This window comes from Acipenser ruthenus, chromosome 10 (assembly GCF_902713425.1).
Source record: "Acipenser ruthenus chromosome 10, fAciRut3.2 maternal haplotype, whole genome shotgun sequence".
Lineage (NCBI taxonomy): Eukaryota > Metazoa > Chordata > Actinopteri > Acipenseriformes > Acipenseridae > Acipenser > Acipenser ruthenus.
In genome coordinates this window covers 40,221,785-40,238,885 of record NC_081198.1, presented here as the reverse complement: position 1 = coordinate 40,238,885, position 17,101 = coordinate 40,221,785, and the positions used below count along the sequence as shown (strand labels likewise).

General features: G+C 42.4%; 1 protein-coding gene across 1 annotated transcript; it reads left to right on the top strand.

Annotated features, from left to right (window-relative positions):
* Positions 1 to 2,400: 2,400 nt before the first annotated feature.
* Positions 2,401 to 4,671, top strand: LOC117414215 (homeobox protein Hox-D1-like). Its single transcript, XM_034024026.3, has 2 exons — positions 2,401 to 3,026; positions 3,381 to 4,671. The coding sequence occupies exons 1-2, from the start codon at positions 2,453 to 2,455 to the stop codon at positions 3,695 to 3,697; spliced, it is 891 nt and encodes a 296-aa protein (XP_033879917.1). The 5' UTR covers positions 2,401 to 2,452; the 3' UTR covers positions 3,698 to 4,671.
* The last annotated feature ends 12,430 nt before the right edge of the window (positions 4,672 to 17,101 follow it).

Here is a 17,101-nt window from a genome sequence, read left to right as displayed (position 1 = left end):
ATATATATATATATATATATATATATATATATATATATATATGCTTACTCTATTAGCATGCTTAAATTAAAAGTAAATGAAAAGTCAGACTATAAATAGATTTAAAACAAAACTGTATTAATTTAAACAGAGTAATTACCATTACTCTGTTTATGTACAAATTACGTACATGGAGCCTTAGTTATTCAATATCTCATATAAAGTCAAAGAGACTTGAACACTACCTAGTTGCATCTTTTGACTATTTGAGTCCTATAAAAGTTGTTCTTCCAAAATCGTAAACATATTTTTGTTATGTGCTGCATTATATTTCTGATAAAATTTGTTTGTTCAACATTGTTCAGCATTTCACTTGCCAGATATAGTCCAGTTAAAAGCACACGGATTTTTTTTTTTTTTTTTTTTTTTTGACCCATGTTACACAAAAGGTCTGCCTACACTTTTCTTTGTTTTGGATTGCTCGACCACAGCGGCCGACATAAATGAAGTCGACCAGTATACCACAACTAATGCAGATTTAGGAGTTTACTGAATTAAAATCATTACAACATTTTTAAATAACATGACAAGATTGTATAACATCAATAGACGATATGGCTTTATGGCAGAATATAGGTTAATCTTTTAATATGAAACAACACTTCAACAAATTAGCAGCTGGAAAGAAGTAGTCCTGGCTTTGCGGGGAGCGCGGTTGTCAGTGGGGTATTATTAAGAGTTCATCAATCACCGACTGTGCACTTTTTACTCGACAGCATAGTTCCTCCTCTTTTCGTGTAAGATGAGGCCAGCTGGGATGCGTCCAGGACTCCACGAAAAAGAGGATCTGAAATATAAACTCATGCCATCAAGATTCACATAACAATGTGTTTACGCTTGGTTTCAACAGTTTTTGATATGAGATACTAACATCTTCATCAAGCTATAACAAACGTTTCCAAATGCTAAACTTATGTATTAACTAAATGGAATAGTCTTTATTATTACTAGGTATTGTTTATATACTTTACTTCATATGCACCAAAGAAATTTGGCTTTTAAAGTGGTATCAGATTCCTTGCATTAATATGTGTATCCTCCTTGTAACTAATTAACTAGCTAAATGTATTTAAAGGCCAAAGGAGTCAATGCATAATTCACGTGGTGGGATATATCAATCTGAAACTATAAAACATAGTGACTACCAGTGCATCCCATGCACTGAGGTATCTACCACAACAGCATGAGTAGAAATAAGCAAATACATAAGCCTAATAATGCTTTCAAAAAAAAAAAGTTGGACAATGTTAAACTCTTGAATGCTAGTTTACCCGACAGTACCCGATTAAATTATACTGTACATTGTCAGGGTCTCATAAAATATACAAGTCCACTCTCTATAATTTAAAATGCTTATTATAGATTTATTTTATCCCATCCCTCAACATTATGAAAGTCTGACTCTATAGGGCTTTAATATAGGCTATAGGAACTGCTTCCTATACCAAAAAATATTATATTTACTGTAAAATATAAACCCAACTACATACAAATGCATGGTGTAGGTTAGGGAAGATTTCAAATGGCGTTCTGTATAACGCTTATTATCTCTCGGGTATTTTATTTATCACACTGATTACATAACCATGCACCTTGAACTTAGATTCTCACAGCCCTGTAACAGCAAACAACGAAGTGAAGTGGATTATATTAAAGTTACACACACACACACACACACACACACACACACACACACACACACACACACACCCGTTATTGGCTTACAAGCCCATTGCTAACTAGGCTACAGGCTTCTTGTAAATGAAAACTTTAATACAATAAAGACATTCTAAACATTTTACATGATATATAGTATAGTTAACAAACCTCTATGTACTGATGAATTCTGATCAATCTCCAGTCAGAATTATTGTATGTATTTTAGTTTTATTATGTATTTGTGATTACCTGCAGAAGAAGCTGTCGAAAAACAGCTGGTTGTAGTTGTTTGCCAACTCACATTACAGTAAAAGCAGTTTTAAGCGAAATTCAGTCACATTGAATACAGTATGTTAACCGAGAAACACCGACCAAACATTTGATTTTTTACCTACATGTTGTTTGAAACGTAATACAGCCTGTCCTCACACTTGATTCCTTAACAAGCGTAGCAGGTAGCCTTACCTGCATGCATAGGTCCTCTTTAAAGTTTTCTTAAGTATTACAACACATTCTATGTCCATCAAGAAGTCTTTAATTTACAAGCTTTTCCTACCTACTGCTGAGAAAACCTCACAGCGCCATCATGTAGCGCTGCCACAGTTTACAGTGATTGGGCAATGCAGCCACACGGCCACGCCCCCTCACTATCCCAGCTAATATTTACATCTGAGACTAGAAAGTACAGTAAGTGATCAGCAATAGCAGGCAAGCCATCATTCAACGTGTCTGTCGGATCATACAGTAGGAGGAAATGAATACTTACTTTGAGTATTTTTCAAGTGGAGACGTTTTAGCATTGTCAGCTAAGTTCTGCCATGCTGAACACAGGCATGGCCCTCTTCAAACTTATTCCGTTCCCGGAGAGAGTATTGGGAGTGTGCCCGTAGGTGCAAATTACCAAGATCAGCATCAATCTCATACTCGTTCACCAATCAGGTTTCCTCCGGGTACTTTAGAAATACCCTACGATAGCAGTCAAAATGAGGCCGAGTCCAGCTACCTGGGCCAGGATGCAGCATATGGTTTGACATATGGATGTCATAACGAACCAGACGACATCGGGCAACAGGTTCAATACATGACTTCTGTATACCCAGGAAATGAATCATTTCCACTTAACCATGGACAATCTGGTTACAACAGCCTTGGCGAGCAAGATCTTTACAACCAATGCAATAAGGAACAGCGTGATCGTGATATTTATTTGGGAAGTTATCGAAGTCTTTCAAGAAGTTACCTAAAACCAAATTCACCAAGAGATGAGACACCGGTCGTAGCAAATACATTTGAGTGGATGAAAATCAAAAGAAACAATCCCAAAACCAGTAAGTATTACTGTACTTTTATAAAACTGAAAATTGTATCTGTAACTGTTGAAATGCATAGTTCTTAATCGTATTTTGTCATATACTTGTAATTGCTAGAACCGAAGTCATTGTATTTTATCTTGCTCTTAATTGTATTAATACTTGTACTGTGATTCTTGAAATGTATTTTTGTTTACGACTGTAAGTCGCCCTGGATAAGGGCGTCTGCTAAGAAATAAATAAATAAATAAATAAATAAATAAATAATAGTTTGTTCAATTTATGAAATATATGATATGAGTGGGCTTTACATGCAAAATAAAAACATCACTGCATGTCTTAAGTCTTTCTTTCTTTCTTTTTTCACTACAGGTAAAGTGACCGAATGTGGATTGACCAATACAGCTCGGACGAATTTTACTACCAAACAACTCACAGAACTGGAAAAGGAATTCCATTTTAACAAATATCTAACCAGATCCAGGAGAGTGGAGATAGCAACAACGCTCCAGCTAAACGAGACCCAGGTGAAGATCTGGTTTCAGAACCGGAGAATGAAACAAAAAAAGAGGGAAAGAGATGGCCTTGCGGTTTCGGCACCCTTTAGCTCAAATAACTCGGACACTTCTGCCTCAGAAAACAGTTCCCCAATTTCATCTCCTTCTTGCTCTCCGAGAAGTTCTGCATGAATGTAGGCCAATGATATTTAACTGTTTATATATGTTTCCGGTTATTTTCAGAGGGGGTTCATGTGGCCAAGTTGTAAAACGTGATGATTTACAATGCTGAAAACAAACTTGTATTTTATGTGAATGCAGCATGTTCCCTATGTAAGCGCTAAAAAAAAAAAAAAAAAAATCTGCATTTTATTACAATTTGAAAAATGTGACCAATACATCCATTCAGGGACCGTCCCATTTGTCAGATACACAGGTTTGCAATACTGTTTTAACTAATAATTGTTTTATTTAGTTTTTGTCAATGAACAAAAAACAGTAACCAAAAAATAATCCACTAGGCCTATTCCTTGCACTAATGTTTCGTTATGATGCTAAATTATTCCTGTATATTTGTAAATATTCTATAGGCATAGTATTTTGTTTTCATTATGTACGTTGTCCCATACAACATGTCTATTTTATTTTTTTTTTAAATGATTGTTTATGTCAAACACAAGTATTGCCTTAGCATTAACGAGTTGCTTGTGAAGTTTACTGTCTGCCAGCCAAAGAGCTATTGAAAGCTGCTAAACATCTCTTCAAACTATCCAAATGTAAAGCACCAAAGACTTCCAAATCAGAATACCTGTTTGTGTTTGTACTTCTATTTGAACTAACCACAGAAGCATCAGGTTAAACGCCATGGTAAATTTGCACTATTTAAATCTCAGGTTAAAAGATTAACTTGCTGCTAAGTAACAAGGTGCCTCTTATTTATCGACACGCTAATGCTGGTTTTAAGTTCATGTTTTTCAGAGACTGGATGAAGATGTATATATGTGTTCTGTTTATATGTAATTGAAAATCCTTACAATCTAATATGAATCACTCAGTTTCTTCTATTGGAAGTGTTGTTTTGCAGTCCTCTTTGTTACAGGTGAAATCTAACACCAACGCATGTAAGCATTTGTTTGTTTGTTTTTAATAAAATGACATTGCCAGCATTTGCTTTCTGTTGTTTTTGTAAGGCGCTAGTACACAGTGTTAAACAAACCACGCCTTTCAATCAACAGTCTAATAATGTTGATTTTCACAATGAGTGATGAAAACCCCCACGTGACTCACCAATAACCATGACCTCAACACAAAAATAAACAAGTTATCAAAACTCGAACAATACTGCCCCCCAGATAAAGAGTTTTTGTAACGCTCCGATGAACCTGAACTAAAACAAAAGTTGAAATTAGCATACCAAAGTTATTAACCAGTATCTAAGAGTATGATGGGCAATAACAGAAAGAGACTATGAAAATATCCAGGACGCCCCCCCCCCCCAAAAAAAACAAACAATAACGTTAATAATTAGCCTACTTCGTCACTTTTTGGCAGGTAATGCGTAATGCATGGACTTTCTATCAACAAAGTCTAACAATAATATATACACGTGGAATATATTAAGAGAATATTGATACATATTTCAAAGATTACTTCATCATTTTAATTATTTACCTACCAAGTAGCATGTTGTGTAAAATGGCGTTTATAATAGGAGATCCAGTTACTGTATGCCAAACGGTATCCCGACATCTCCCTCTGAAAAGCTAAATAGTCAACATTCTTGAGCAGTTTTGTGTTAATGAGTTGCACTAAATCAAAACAGGAACGCCATGCTGCGGGCGGCATTTCAAAGGATCGGTAGGTAAAGCTCTCCTTGGGAAGCTCCCATTCTGTGATATCAGAATTATTCAAAGTATATGTTACATGACTTTGACAGGCCTTGGTCCTGGTTTGCTCTGATGAGTTATTGACATTTTAGTTAGATTTGTTGTAAAAAATGCATCGGTAAGAAGGTACATATTTTACAACGGTTTTATTTGCAGATGTGATGTAGGTAAACATATTTTGTCTTAAGTAGAATACCCCCCCCCCCCTCCCCCGCCCGCCCGCCCGCGATTGCATGTGAGAAACATGCATGTCTATTGTACTGGCCCTTGATGTCAGCCTCCCATTGTCTTCTTTTACATTGTCATCCTCTGATCCTTGTCTGTAATACTTCGTTAAGCCTTTGATGATCCAAGTTGTGTTTAGGATTACCATAAGAACATTTTTTTTCAATTTTAAGTGTTCGGAGATCTCACTGTATTGTGAAAGCCACAGTGGTTGCACTTGTTTGATATCCAGGTTTAACTTTTGTGGAGCGGAAGAACCTTTCAATATTTGCTCCGCTTGAAGAAGGGTTGTGGAAGGGTTAGCTATAGTGCACATCCCTTCTCCGCCCACTCGCCAAGATGAAGGTTCAACAAAAGTTCATACTGTAAAAGCAAGACAGATTGAATGAGAAAACCTAAAGTCTCATCCTTTACGCAACATCAATCGGAAACGTTGTGCAAACTCAGAATGCTAGAATATCAAAACATTACTTTTTTTATTTTTTTTTAGAAGTGCGCTTTACATAGGGTTTTATGTGTTTACATACAAAACTGCATTGTAAATATTGCACTGGGATATTAACACATAATACGTTTATTTTTCATATTTTATCAGATATTAATTTACCAAAATTAGCGTATATGTAGAATGGACACCTTTATCCTAACACACTATTAACGGATCGTTTTTTAAAAATTCCAAGTCAACAGACACTTCTTTATTTAATATATAAATTGAAACTAAGAAGACATTTTATTCTGCTGTCTAATCAACCGTTACAATTAAAAAAAATGAAAATGACTATTTCAGATTTAATTCTATTTTTTAAATGTTATAATTTCTAAAAATAGCAGTCTTTAAATTAAGGGTCCAAATCACCTGTATTTCATAATAAACAGTATAATGGTAGCTATGTTGAGAACAAGTATCAGGGCAGGTTACTGTTATTAGGGCTACATTGAAATGCTTCAAAATAATGCACCTTGTCATTTCAAAAGTGTGAATATGGCTTTTTGTTTTAAAATATCTGTCGGGGCAAATAAAAGGGCTTGTTGCAAGTTCTTGATATGGCTGGTTCGGAAAGCATGCTGCAATGTAAAAAGGCTAGCCTACGTGTTAGCGTGGGTACCTGTGCTGTGTCTCCCAAGTAATAGGTCTACACACATTAAAAAGTCGGAATTTCACAAATGGGAAGTTTTGAATAGGATATAATCATGCTAGTTTTGTTTGTTATGTTTTCCTTTCCAACATGCAGCCTATCTCCGCCCCCCCCCCCCCCGCCCCCCCCCACAAACCATGTAAAACCCCAAAGAGACAAAGGGGTTGATCAACCTACTCCCCACAAGAAAAAACACAGTTAAGAGCATTTTAAATCGATTCTCTCTGTTGTGTATCATATCTGTGGTTATCCCTGTTTGCCCCTAAAATAACTGATTGATGAAATCTAGCCAAAAGGACTGTGATCAGGTGCAGTGGTGCAGTAAATAAATCCAGTCCACACAATCCTTTTCTCCCAAAACAGTCTGTGGACTTTAATAATAATAAAAATAATAACAACAAACACAAAATAAGTCCACCCCTTTACCAGCGATGGTATTGGGGGGGGTACACGGCAGCTTTTCTAAAAATAAACAAAAACGGGACTTTGTCCGTCCCCGCGTTCTCTGTGCGCGCAGTGCTCTCGCTCCAGAGAAGCGTGGTGCCGTGAGTGGTGCTGTGCTGTGCTGTGCTGTGCTGTGCAGTGCAAGGACGTGCTCTTTATCAATCGCCGGTCCGCGGCTCACTCCTCCTCTGCAACACAAAACACACGTAATCCAAACTCATAAAAACAATACAGGCTCCGGCCGTTTGCATTTCATTCTCAGCGCAAGGGGAGGTTTTGACATAGCTGCTTCCCCTTTGTACCCAGCAAACTCCTCCCTGCAGCCAACGCGTCGCCATGATTTCTCCAATAGAGGGCTGCCCCGCAGCTGACTGCAATGGAATCGTCCTGAGTACTTGCAGCTACGCGCCCCTCCTAATATGGTCACCTTCCGGTTTCCACCTACCACCGAGGTGGCAGATCTAGGCGGCAGCTTACCTTCCCCCTTACACAGCGCCCTTTCTAATCGGGAGGGAGATTTGCAGCATCGATCCTTTCTCTCTCTATCACATATCTCACCCCTCAGAGTGATGCCGAAGGAACACTCGGCCAACACTACATTCCCCAATGGTCCCCCCTCCCTTGAAAAAAAATCTGCATTTTGATGCTCCTTACCCGCACGATGTTTCACTGTATAGTGGAAGGGTTGCAGCGCCAGATACCACCGAGTTATCCGAGCGTTATTGTCCTTCATCGTGTGTAACCACCTTAAAGGAGCATGATCAGTGACAAGAGAGAAAGAACGCCCCAACAAGTAATAGCGAAGAGCATGAGTAGCCCATTTGATGGCTAAACACTCCTTCTCAATGACAGAGTAGTTAATTTCCCTAGGAGCCATTTTTTTGCTCAAATAAATGATAGGGTGTTCCACTCCGTCAACTTGTTGGGACAGGACCGCCCCCAGACCAATGTGGGAGGCATCAGTCTGAAGGATGAACTCTTTGCTGAAATCTGGTGAAATCAGAGCGGGAGCTTGACAGAGTCGCTTCTTAATCATATCAAATGCTTCCTGACACTGCCCTGTCCATTTAACTAATTTTGGAGCAGCCTTTCGGGTGAGATCGACCAGGGGGTTGACTATGGTGGCATACTCGGGGATAAAACGGCGATAATAGCCGGCTAACCCCAGTAGTGATCTCACCTGTGACTTGGTTCTCGGGATCGCCGTCTCCACCAGCGCCTGGACTTTGGAGGCGATAGGCTTTACCCGGCCATTACCCATAATATAGCCAAGATACTGGGTCTCCTGTTTGCCAAATGCACACTTGCCCAGCTTGGCTGTTAGCCCAGCCCCCCTTAGAGACTGTAGGACGGCTGAAAGCCTAATAATATGCTCCTTCCAGGTGGAGCTAAAAATCACTACATCATCGATGTATGCGGCTGCGTACTGATGATGAGGAGCCAAGACCTGGTCCATCAGTCTCTGAAAGGTGGCGGGAGCTCCATGCAACCCGAAGGGCATGGTCCGGAAATGGAACAAGCCATCTGGGGTAGAGAAAGCAGTTTTCTCTTTTGAGCTCTGAGTGAGTGGAATCTGCCAGTACCCCTTCGTCAGATCCAAAGTCGAAATTAACCGCGCCTTACCCAGTCGGTCGAGGAGCTCGTCCACTCGGGGCATTGGATACGCATCAAACTTAGAGATGGCATTGACCTTCCGGAAATCCACACAGAACCGAGTGGAGCCGTCCTTTTTGCCCACCATCACGATAGGACTGCACCACTCGCTCCGGGAAGGCTCAATGACTCCAAGCCTGAGCATATCCTCCACCTCCTCGTGAACGGGACCCCTGCGACTCTCCGGGATCCGGTACGGTCTCTCTCGGACCCTGACACCTGGCGGAGTAATAATAGCATGAGAAATAACATTAGTCCTGCCGGGCAAATCAGAAAAAACATCACTAAACCTTTCCACCAACTGGAAGAGCTCACGTTCCTGATCCGGAAGTAACTGTTCTCCCATCGGAATGTTAGTTGCAGCTAATGGATTGACAGTGGGACCAAAATCCTCTTCTAAACTGTCACCAGCTATAAACAGGGCCTCCCTTTCATTCCAGGGTTTTAGCAAGTTAATGTGATAAATTTCTGTCTTATTTCGGCGATTGGGTTGTCTAATTTCATAATTCACATTACCAATTCCCCGTATCACCTCATATGGCCCCTGCCATTTAGCATACAACTTAGACTCTGATGAAGGAAGTAGCAGCAGTACTTTATCACCTGGCCGAAAAGTCCGAATTCTTGCTTGTTTGTTGTACTGCTGCTCTTGGCGATGCTGAGCTAGTTTTAGGTTTTCTTGTGCCAAACGACCAACCAATTCCAGGCGGTCTCTTAACAGGATTACGTATTTGACTATGTTTTTGGAAGTTTTTGTTTGCTCCTCCCACCCTTCTTTCACAAGATCCAGAATGCCCCGTGGTTGCCTCCCATACAGCAGCTCAAAGGGAGAGAACCCAGTCGAGCTCTGAGGCACCTCTCTCACTGCAAACATCAGGTAGGGGAGGAGTTTAGCCCAATGTTTCTGCTCTTGGGTGACAAACCGCTTCAGCATCTGTTTTAAAGTCTGATTAAAACGTTCCACCAAACCGTCCGTCTGCGGGTGATAAACAGAGGTTCGAATGGACTTAATTTGCAACAATTTATACAATTCTTTCAAACACTGTGACATGAAGTTCGTTCCGTGATCAGTGAGGATTTCTTTTGGAATCCCTACTCTCGTTATAATCTGTACTAACTCTCGAGCAACTGCTGCGGCACTAGTAGATCTCAATGGTACTGCCTCTGGATATCTGGTCGCGTAGTCCACCACTACCAAAATATGCGTGTATCCAGAGTCAGACTGGCTCAAGGGACCCACTATGTCCATAGCAATGCGTTCAAAGGGAACTGAGATCAGGGGCAGTGGGACCAGCGGGGCCGGGCGAACCCGCCCCGGCGCTACTTGCTGGCATTCCGGACACCCCGCTACATATCGCGTCACCTCACTATAGACTCCCATCCAATAAAATCGAGCCAATATTCGTTCCCGAGTCTTATCGCTACCTAAATGGCCCGAACATGGGACATCGTGAGCCAACCGCATGATCTCACGTCGAAAAGACTGAGGAACGAGTAATTGTGTTACAATCTGGCTTGTGCTCGTGGCTTGGGATACCCTATACAGCAAATGCCCGACAATAATGTGGTGAGGATATGTAAGCGGCCGGTTATCCTCTACATCCTTCCCCTCGATAGACCGAACCTGCCCCCAGATGTGTGCCAGCGAAGGATCATTCTTTTGTTCCAACGCTAGGTCCACATCTCGGTCCCAGAACTTCGGGATATCGAGCGGAGCTACAGTAGCTTCAGCACTGGGGGCCCCAGTAACCTGCCCCCGCAGGTCACACTGAGTCCCAATCCCCTTTCCCTTACATTTAACAGACTCTGAAGTTTCCCCCACCAAACCCCAGCCTTGTCTTATTGACATTCCTTCCCATTTTTCGACCCTTCGCTCTTTTTTTTTTTTTCGGGCGAAATCGGGAATAGAACAAATCAGCTTGCAGCGGGAATATTTTCCCAATAGTTTCCCCCGCTGCTCCCATGGTCTTACCGGAGACTGGCGTTACCGTTTTATTAATCATCGTTTCAAAATATGGCCAGTCTCGACCTAAAATAACTGGATATGGCAACTTTGCAGCCACTGCCACGATTACGCGGCGGGAATGACATCCAATCGTCACATCTAATTTAGTGAGGGGGTAGTCCTTGTTATCCCCGTGAATACAGGAAATGACCACGACCCCGCGTGACCACCAAGGTACCCCCGCCAACAGAGCTTCTTCAATTAAAGTCTGCCCACATCCTGAGTCCACTAACGCGTGGGTACTCACATCACCAACCCGTACATCAACAATGCAAGGCCCCTCCCAATCATTACCCCTGGACTTACCTGGTGCTGTTGGTAGGTAATGGGAGGCCGCACCACATTCCATCGCCGCCGGACAATTCCGCGCAAGGTGGCCGACCTCATGGCACCGGTAACACGTGGGGTGAAAGGGCGCCCACGGAGCTTGCGTGTCCCGCTGCCGGTTCGGCAGTGGGGAGGGGTTCTCTGCTCTCACCCCGCTGGGGGTCGACCTCGCCCTCCATTGGGGTGGAGGAAGGCCACCCGTGGGGTGCCGATGAGAAGTAGCCCCGTGGGGGGAGGGGGTGAAGTGCTGTGGGGGTCCTGTCCTTGGAGTCGGTCCTGTCCGGGGTCGGTTGGAGGGAGGAGCGGGGGTAACGACCACAGGAGCTGATGCCAAGGCATCCTCATACCCCTCAGCCAATCGGACTGCTGCCTCTAGCGTGGTGGGTCGATGCCTGGTGACCCAGTTCTGGGTGTCCGGCCCCAGCACCTTCACGAACTGCTCTATGGCAATCAGCTCGGTGATCTTTTCTGCATCGTTGGTGCCGGGGCAGAGCCACCGGGTCACATGATCCACTAGTTGCTGGGCCACCACGCGGGGTCGCAGTCCTGGGGGGCGCTGGTACTCCCGGAACCGGCGGCGATGTGTCTCCTCTGTGATGTCCAGCCGCTGGAGAATGGCCTGCTTCACCTGGTCGTACACCAGGGCTTGCTCATGTGTCAAGGCTTGGTAGGCTGCCTGGGCCTCTCCGATCAAATTGGGGCCCAACTGGGTAGCCCACCACTCCCGAGGCCACTGAGCTGCTGTTGCCTGCCTTTCAAAGGCAACTAAGTAAGCCTCAGGGTCATCCTCCAGCGACATCTTCACTACCCTTACCCTTGGTAGGGGTACTGCTGGTTGAACCGCCGGTTCCCTCCCCCGATTGGCCTCCAGGAACAAGCCATGCATCCTTTCCATCATGGCCGTCAATGATTCCTGATGCCTCCGCTCCTGCGCCTCCAACAGCGCTGCCAATGCGGTTGGGTCCATTTATAATCCCACTTCTTGACACCAAGTGTGATCAGGTGCAGTGGTGCAGTAAATAAATCCAGTCCACACAATCCTTTTCTCCCAAAACAGTCTGTGGACTTTAATAATAATAAAAATAATAACAACAAACACAAAATAAGTCCACCCCTTTACCAGCGATGGTATTGGGGGGGGTACACGGCAGCTTTTCTAAAAATAAACAAAAACGGGACTTTGTCCGTCCCCGCGTTCTCTGTGCGCGCAGTGCTCTCGCTCCAGAGAAGCGTGGTGCCGTGAGTGGTGCTGTGCTGTGCTGTGCTGTGCTGTGCAGTGCAAGGACGTGCTCTTTATCAATCGCCGGTCCGCGGCTCACTCCTCCTCTGCAACACAAAACACACGTAATCCAAACTCATAAAAACAATACAGGCTCCGGCCGTTTGCATTTCATTCTCAGCGCAAGGGGAGGTTTTGACATAGCTGCTTCCCCTTTGTACCCAGCAAACTCCTCCCTGCAGCCAACGCGTCGCCATGATTTCTCCAATAGAGGGCTGCCCCGCAGCTGACTGCAATGGAATCGTCCTGAGTACTTGCAGCTACGCGCCCCTCCTAATATGGTCACCTTCCGGTTTCCACCTACCACCGAGGTGGCAGATCTAGGCGGCAGCTTACCTTCCCCCTTACACAGCGCCCTTTCTAATCGGGAGGGAGATTTGCAGCATCGATCCTTTCTCTCTCTATCACAAGGACATAAGCCACATTACTAATCATTTAATTTCATTTTCCAAAAATAACCCTTGGTTATACAGTGCCTATAGAAAGTCTACAACCCCTTGAACTTTTTTCTCATTTTGTTATGTCAGTGCCTCAGAGTTTCATGCATTTAAATGAGGATTTTTTCCACTTATCTACATGCCATACTCCACACTGTTAAGGGGAAAACAGTTTTTATTGAGAAAAAAATTATATATGAACAATACAAAACTGAAAGATCATAATTGGATAAGTCTCCACCCCCCTGAGTTAATACTTGGTGGAAGCACCTTTGGCAGCAATTACAGCTGTGAGTCTGTTGGGATAGGTCTCTACCAACTTTGCACACCTAGATTTGGCAATATTTGACCATTCTTCTTTACAAAACTATTCAAGCTGTGTCAAGTTCCTTGGGGAGCATTGATGGACAGCAATCTTCAAGTCATGCCACAAATTTCTGATTGGATTTAGGTCGGGGCTCTGACTGGGCCACTCAAGGACATTTACCTTTTTGTTCCTTAGCCACCCCAGTGTAGCTTTGGCTGTGTGCTTTGCATCGTTGTCATGCTGAACTTCCGTCCCAGTTTCAGCTTTCTTGCAGAGGGCAGCAGGTTTTCTTCAAGGACTTCTCTGTACTTTGTTCCATTCATTTTCCCTTCTATCCTGACAAGTGCCCCAGTTCCTGCCGATGAGAAACATCCCCATAACATGATGCTGCCACCACCATGCTTCACAGTAGAGATGGTGTGCTTTGGGTGATGCGCTGTGTTGGGTTTGCGCCAAACATAACGCTTTGGATTTAGGCCAAAAAATTCAATTTTAGTTTTGTTAGACCACAAAACTTTTTTGCCACATGGCCACAGAATCTCTTGAGTGTTTTTTTGCATACTTCAAATGGGATTCAAGGTGGGCTTTCTTGAGTAATGGCTTCCTTCTTGCCACCCTACCATACAGGCCAGATTTGTGGAGTGCTTGGAATATTGTTGTCACATGCACACTTTAACCAGTCTTGGCCATAAAAGCCTGTAGCTCTTGCAAAGTTGCCATTGGCCTCTCGGTAGCCTCTCTGATCAGTCTCCTTCTTGCTCAGTCATCCAGTTTGGAGGGACGGCCTGATCTAGGCAGGGTCTTGGTGGTGCCATACACCTTCCACTTCTTAATAATAATTATTTATTTCTTAGCAAACGCCCTTATCCAGGGCGACTTACAATTGTTACAAGATATCACTTTTTTTTTTTACATACAATTACCCATTTATACAGTTTTTTTTTATTTTTTACTGGAGCAATCTAGGAAAAGTACCTTGCTCAAGGGTACAGCAGCAGTGTCCTCCACCTGGGATTGAACCCACAACCCTCTGGTCAAGAGTCCAAAGCCCTAACCACTACTCCACACTGCTGCCCTCAATAATCGTCTTGACCATGCTCCAAGGGATATTCAGGGCCTTTGATATTTTTTATACCCATCCCCTGGTCTGTGCCTTTCACAACTTTGTCCCGGAGTTCTTTTGAAAGCGCCTTGGTGCTCATGGTTGAGTCTTTGCTTTGAAATGCAATACCCAGCAGAGGGAACCTACAGGAACTGCTGAATTTATCCTGAAATCATGTGAATCACTACAATTTAACACAGGTGGAGGCCACTTAACTTGGTGTGTGATTTTGAAGGCTATTGGTTACACCTGAGCTAATTTAGAATTGCTATTACAAGCGGGGTGGACACTTATCCAACCAAGCTATTTCAGTTTTTATTTTTAATTAATTTTCTACAAATTTCTAGAATATTTTTTCACTTGGAAGTTGTGGGGTAGGATGTGTAGATAACTGAAAAACAACTATTTTAATGCATTTTAATTCCAGGCTATAAGGCAACAAAAGGTGAACATTTTGAAAGGGGGTGTAGACTTTCTATAGGCACTGTATATCTCCTGGTGAGGTGGTGTTCATAAACTAATACACTACCCTTTTGGTGTAGGCTATGGGGCAGATTAAATCTAAATTCTAAGCGTCACTTCAGGGAAATCAGAATAAATGTTGGTATTAAAACAAAAATTCAAGGAGATTTTGTTGCTCCTGGTCCAGGCCCTGGTACTCTCCCGCCTAGACTACTGCAACTCCCTCCTGGCTGGCCTCCCTGCGTCCGCCACCCGTCCGCTCCAGCTCATCCAGAACTCTGCTGCCCGCCTGGTGTTCTCTCTGCCTCGCTTCGCCCACGCTACTCCACTACTCCGCTCGCTCCACTGGCTCCCGATCACCCCTCGCATCCAGTTCAAGACTCTTGTACTAGCCTACAGATGCCTTGACCAGTCTGCACCCAGCTACCTCCAGACCCTCATCTCTCCCTACACCCCCACTCGACCTCTCCGCTCCGCCTGCACTAGAAGACTAGCTCTACCACCGCTACGCTCCCCTGCCTCCAAAGCCCGCTCCTTCTCCACCCTTGCTCCGCAGTGGTGGAATGACCTTCCTACAGATGTCAGGACTGCCCAGTCCCTGACCACATTCCGGCGCCTCCTTAAGACTCACCTCTTCAAAGAGCACCTGTAGAACTCCTCTGTTTGTATCCTGGGACACTATCACCCTTCATGTAAATGTGCTTTATTTTGCTCTTATCAGCCCCTATTTTACTGCATTTAATCCTGTACTTCAGAATACTGTAATCTGCCAAGTTTTTAACCTGTAGTACTTTGTATTTAATCACATCCTGATGTAACTATCACTATTTAATCATATCCTGATGTAACTATCACTATTACCTGCTGTATTATTGAATTGTGGTTTGTCAAACTTGTACTTTACTTGAACAAAAGTTATTGTATTTCTTGCTGTTATTGTATTACTTGTATTGTAACGCTTGAAATGTTTTTGCTTACGATTGTAAGTCGCCCTGGATAAGGGCGTCTGCTAAGAAATAAATAATAATAATGATAATAATAACGCCTTGCCTTGTAGGGGGTGTGTCATTTTAAGGTGGTATAATAAAAGCACATTTATTCAAGCATTGTACTGAACCCACTTTAGGTAATGCAGATCCTTGTTTAAATTGCTCTTGATAATTAAAAACAATAACACATCATCAAATAAAAATAAAATTGTCATTGTCATACCAAAGTACCAGCTACAACTAGACTGTACAAAGGGAAACGAAAATACATTGGCTTTTGTATTTTCTATTACGTTTTTATTATTTAAAGAGACGGTAACCCAATACACAGTACAACCTGTTTAATCCAGCCCCATATCAGTATTCTGTATCGGTAAATTTGGGTGTCCCCACCAAATCCCTATTGAAAATAATGGTGTGATACCTTCTACAATGCGAACCCTGTCGATTTGGAATCTGCCATCGTTTATAAGTCTCTGTCTGTCTAAACCAATGTAAACTTGACTGTGTAGTCTGGAATGAAGACCGTGGCCAATGTAAATATGCACATGTCCCATGTGCATGTACATATGCAGTACTACACTTGTTTATGTAATGAAGTCAAATGGAAATTAATACAATGCTTGAATTACACGCCATATTTGGACAGTTCTACGGCGGCTCGTTGAGGCCATCGCAAAAAAAAAAAAAAAAAAAATTATCTCGAGATCTCGACCTAACAAATACTTTGTTTAATGGTCTCAACAAGCCGCCGTGCTGTTCTCCTTTCAAAGTGTTTAAATAGTTGATCATGTATATGTTTTTATAGTAGCTACCTATATAAACCAGCGAACTGTATTATCTGACACACTTATCTGGTCCCATGCGATGCGGGGTTAGACAGGTTTTACTGGATGCTACGCATTCTGTATACAAATAAGTGTTAGAAATGTTCCTTTGATGAATGACTTTCCAACATCATATGTAAAGTTTGTAGACTTGGTATGACAAATATTTCAAATAAACATTTTTAGCTGAGATAATAATACTATTTATTTATTTAGATATTGGAATATTTAATCTTCAGCAATGGTTTGAGTGAAGTGCAGAATGTTCTTATGTTAACATAATATAGGAAAAAAAAAACTTTTTTTAACTTTTAGTCTATCATATTATAGAACAAATTAAGAAAAAAAACACTACAGCCCACAGTAGGCCTATAAGATAATTTCTGTGTGCAATTTTTGCAGCTTCTTAGAAGACACATCCTCCTTAATGTTAATCTACCCCCTGGTCAAAGCAGATTTAGAGAAAATGTATAATAACTCAATATGGAAGCAACAGAATCTAAACCCAGTGAGA

What these genes read in the sequence shown, in the direction of transcription:
- LOC117414215 (XM_034024026.3), top strand. Translation starts at nt 2,453, where the DNA reads ATGAATACTTACTTTGAGTATTTTTCAAGTGGAGACGTTTTAGCATTG. An exon ending in AAGAAACAATCCCAAAACCA is followed by an intron (nt 3,027 to 3,380) that starts GTAAGTATTACT and finishes TTTTCACTACAG; the next exon opens with GTAAAGTGACCGAATGTGGA.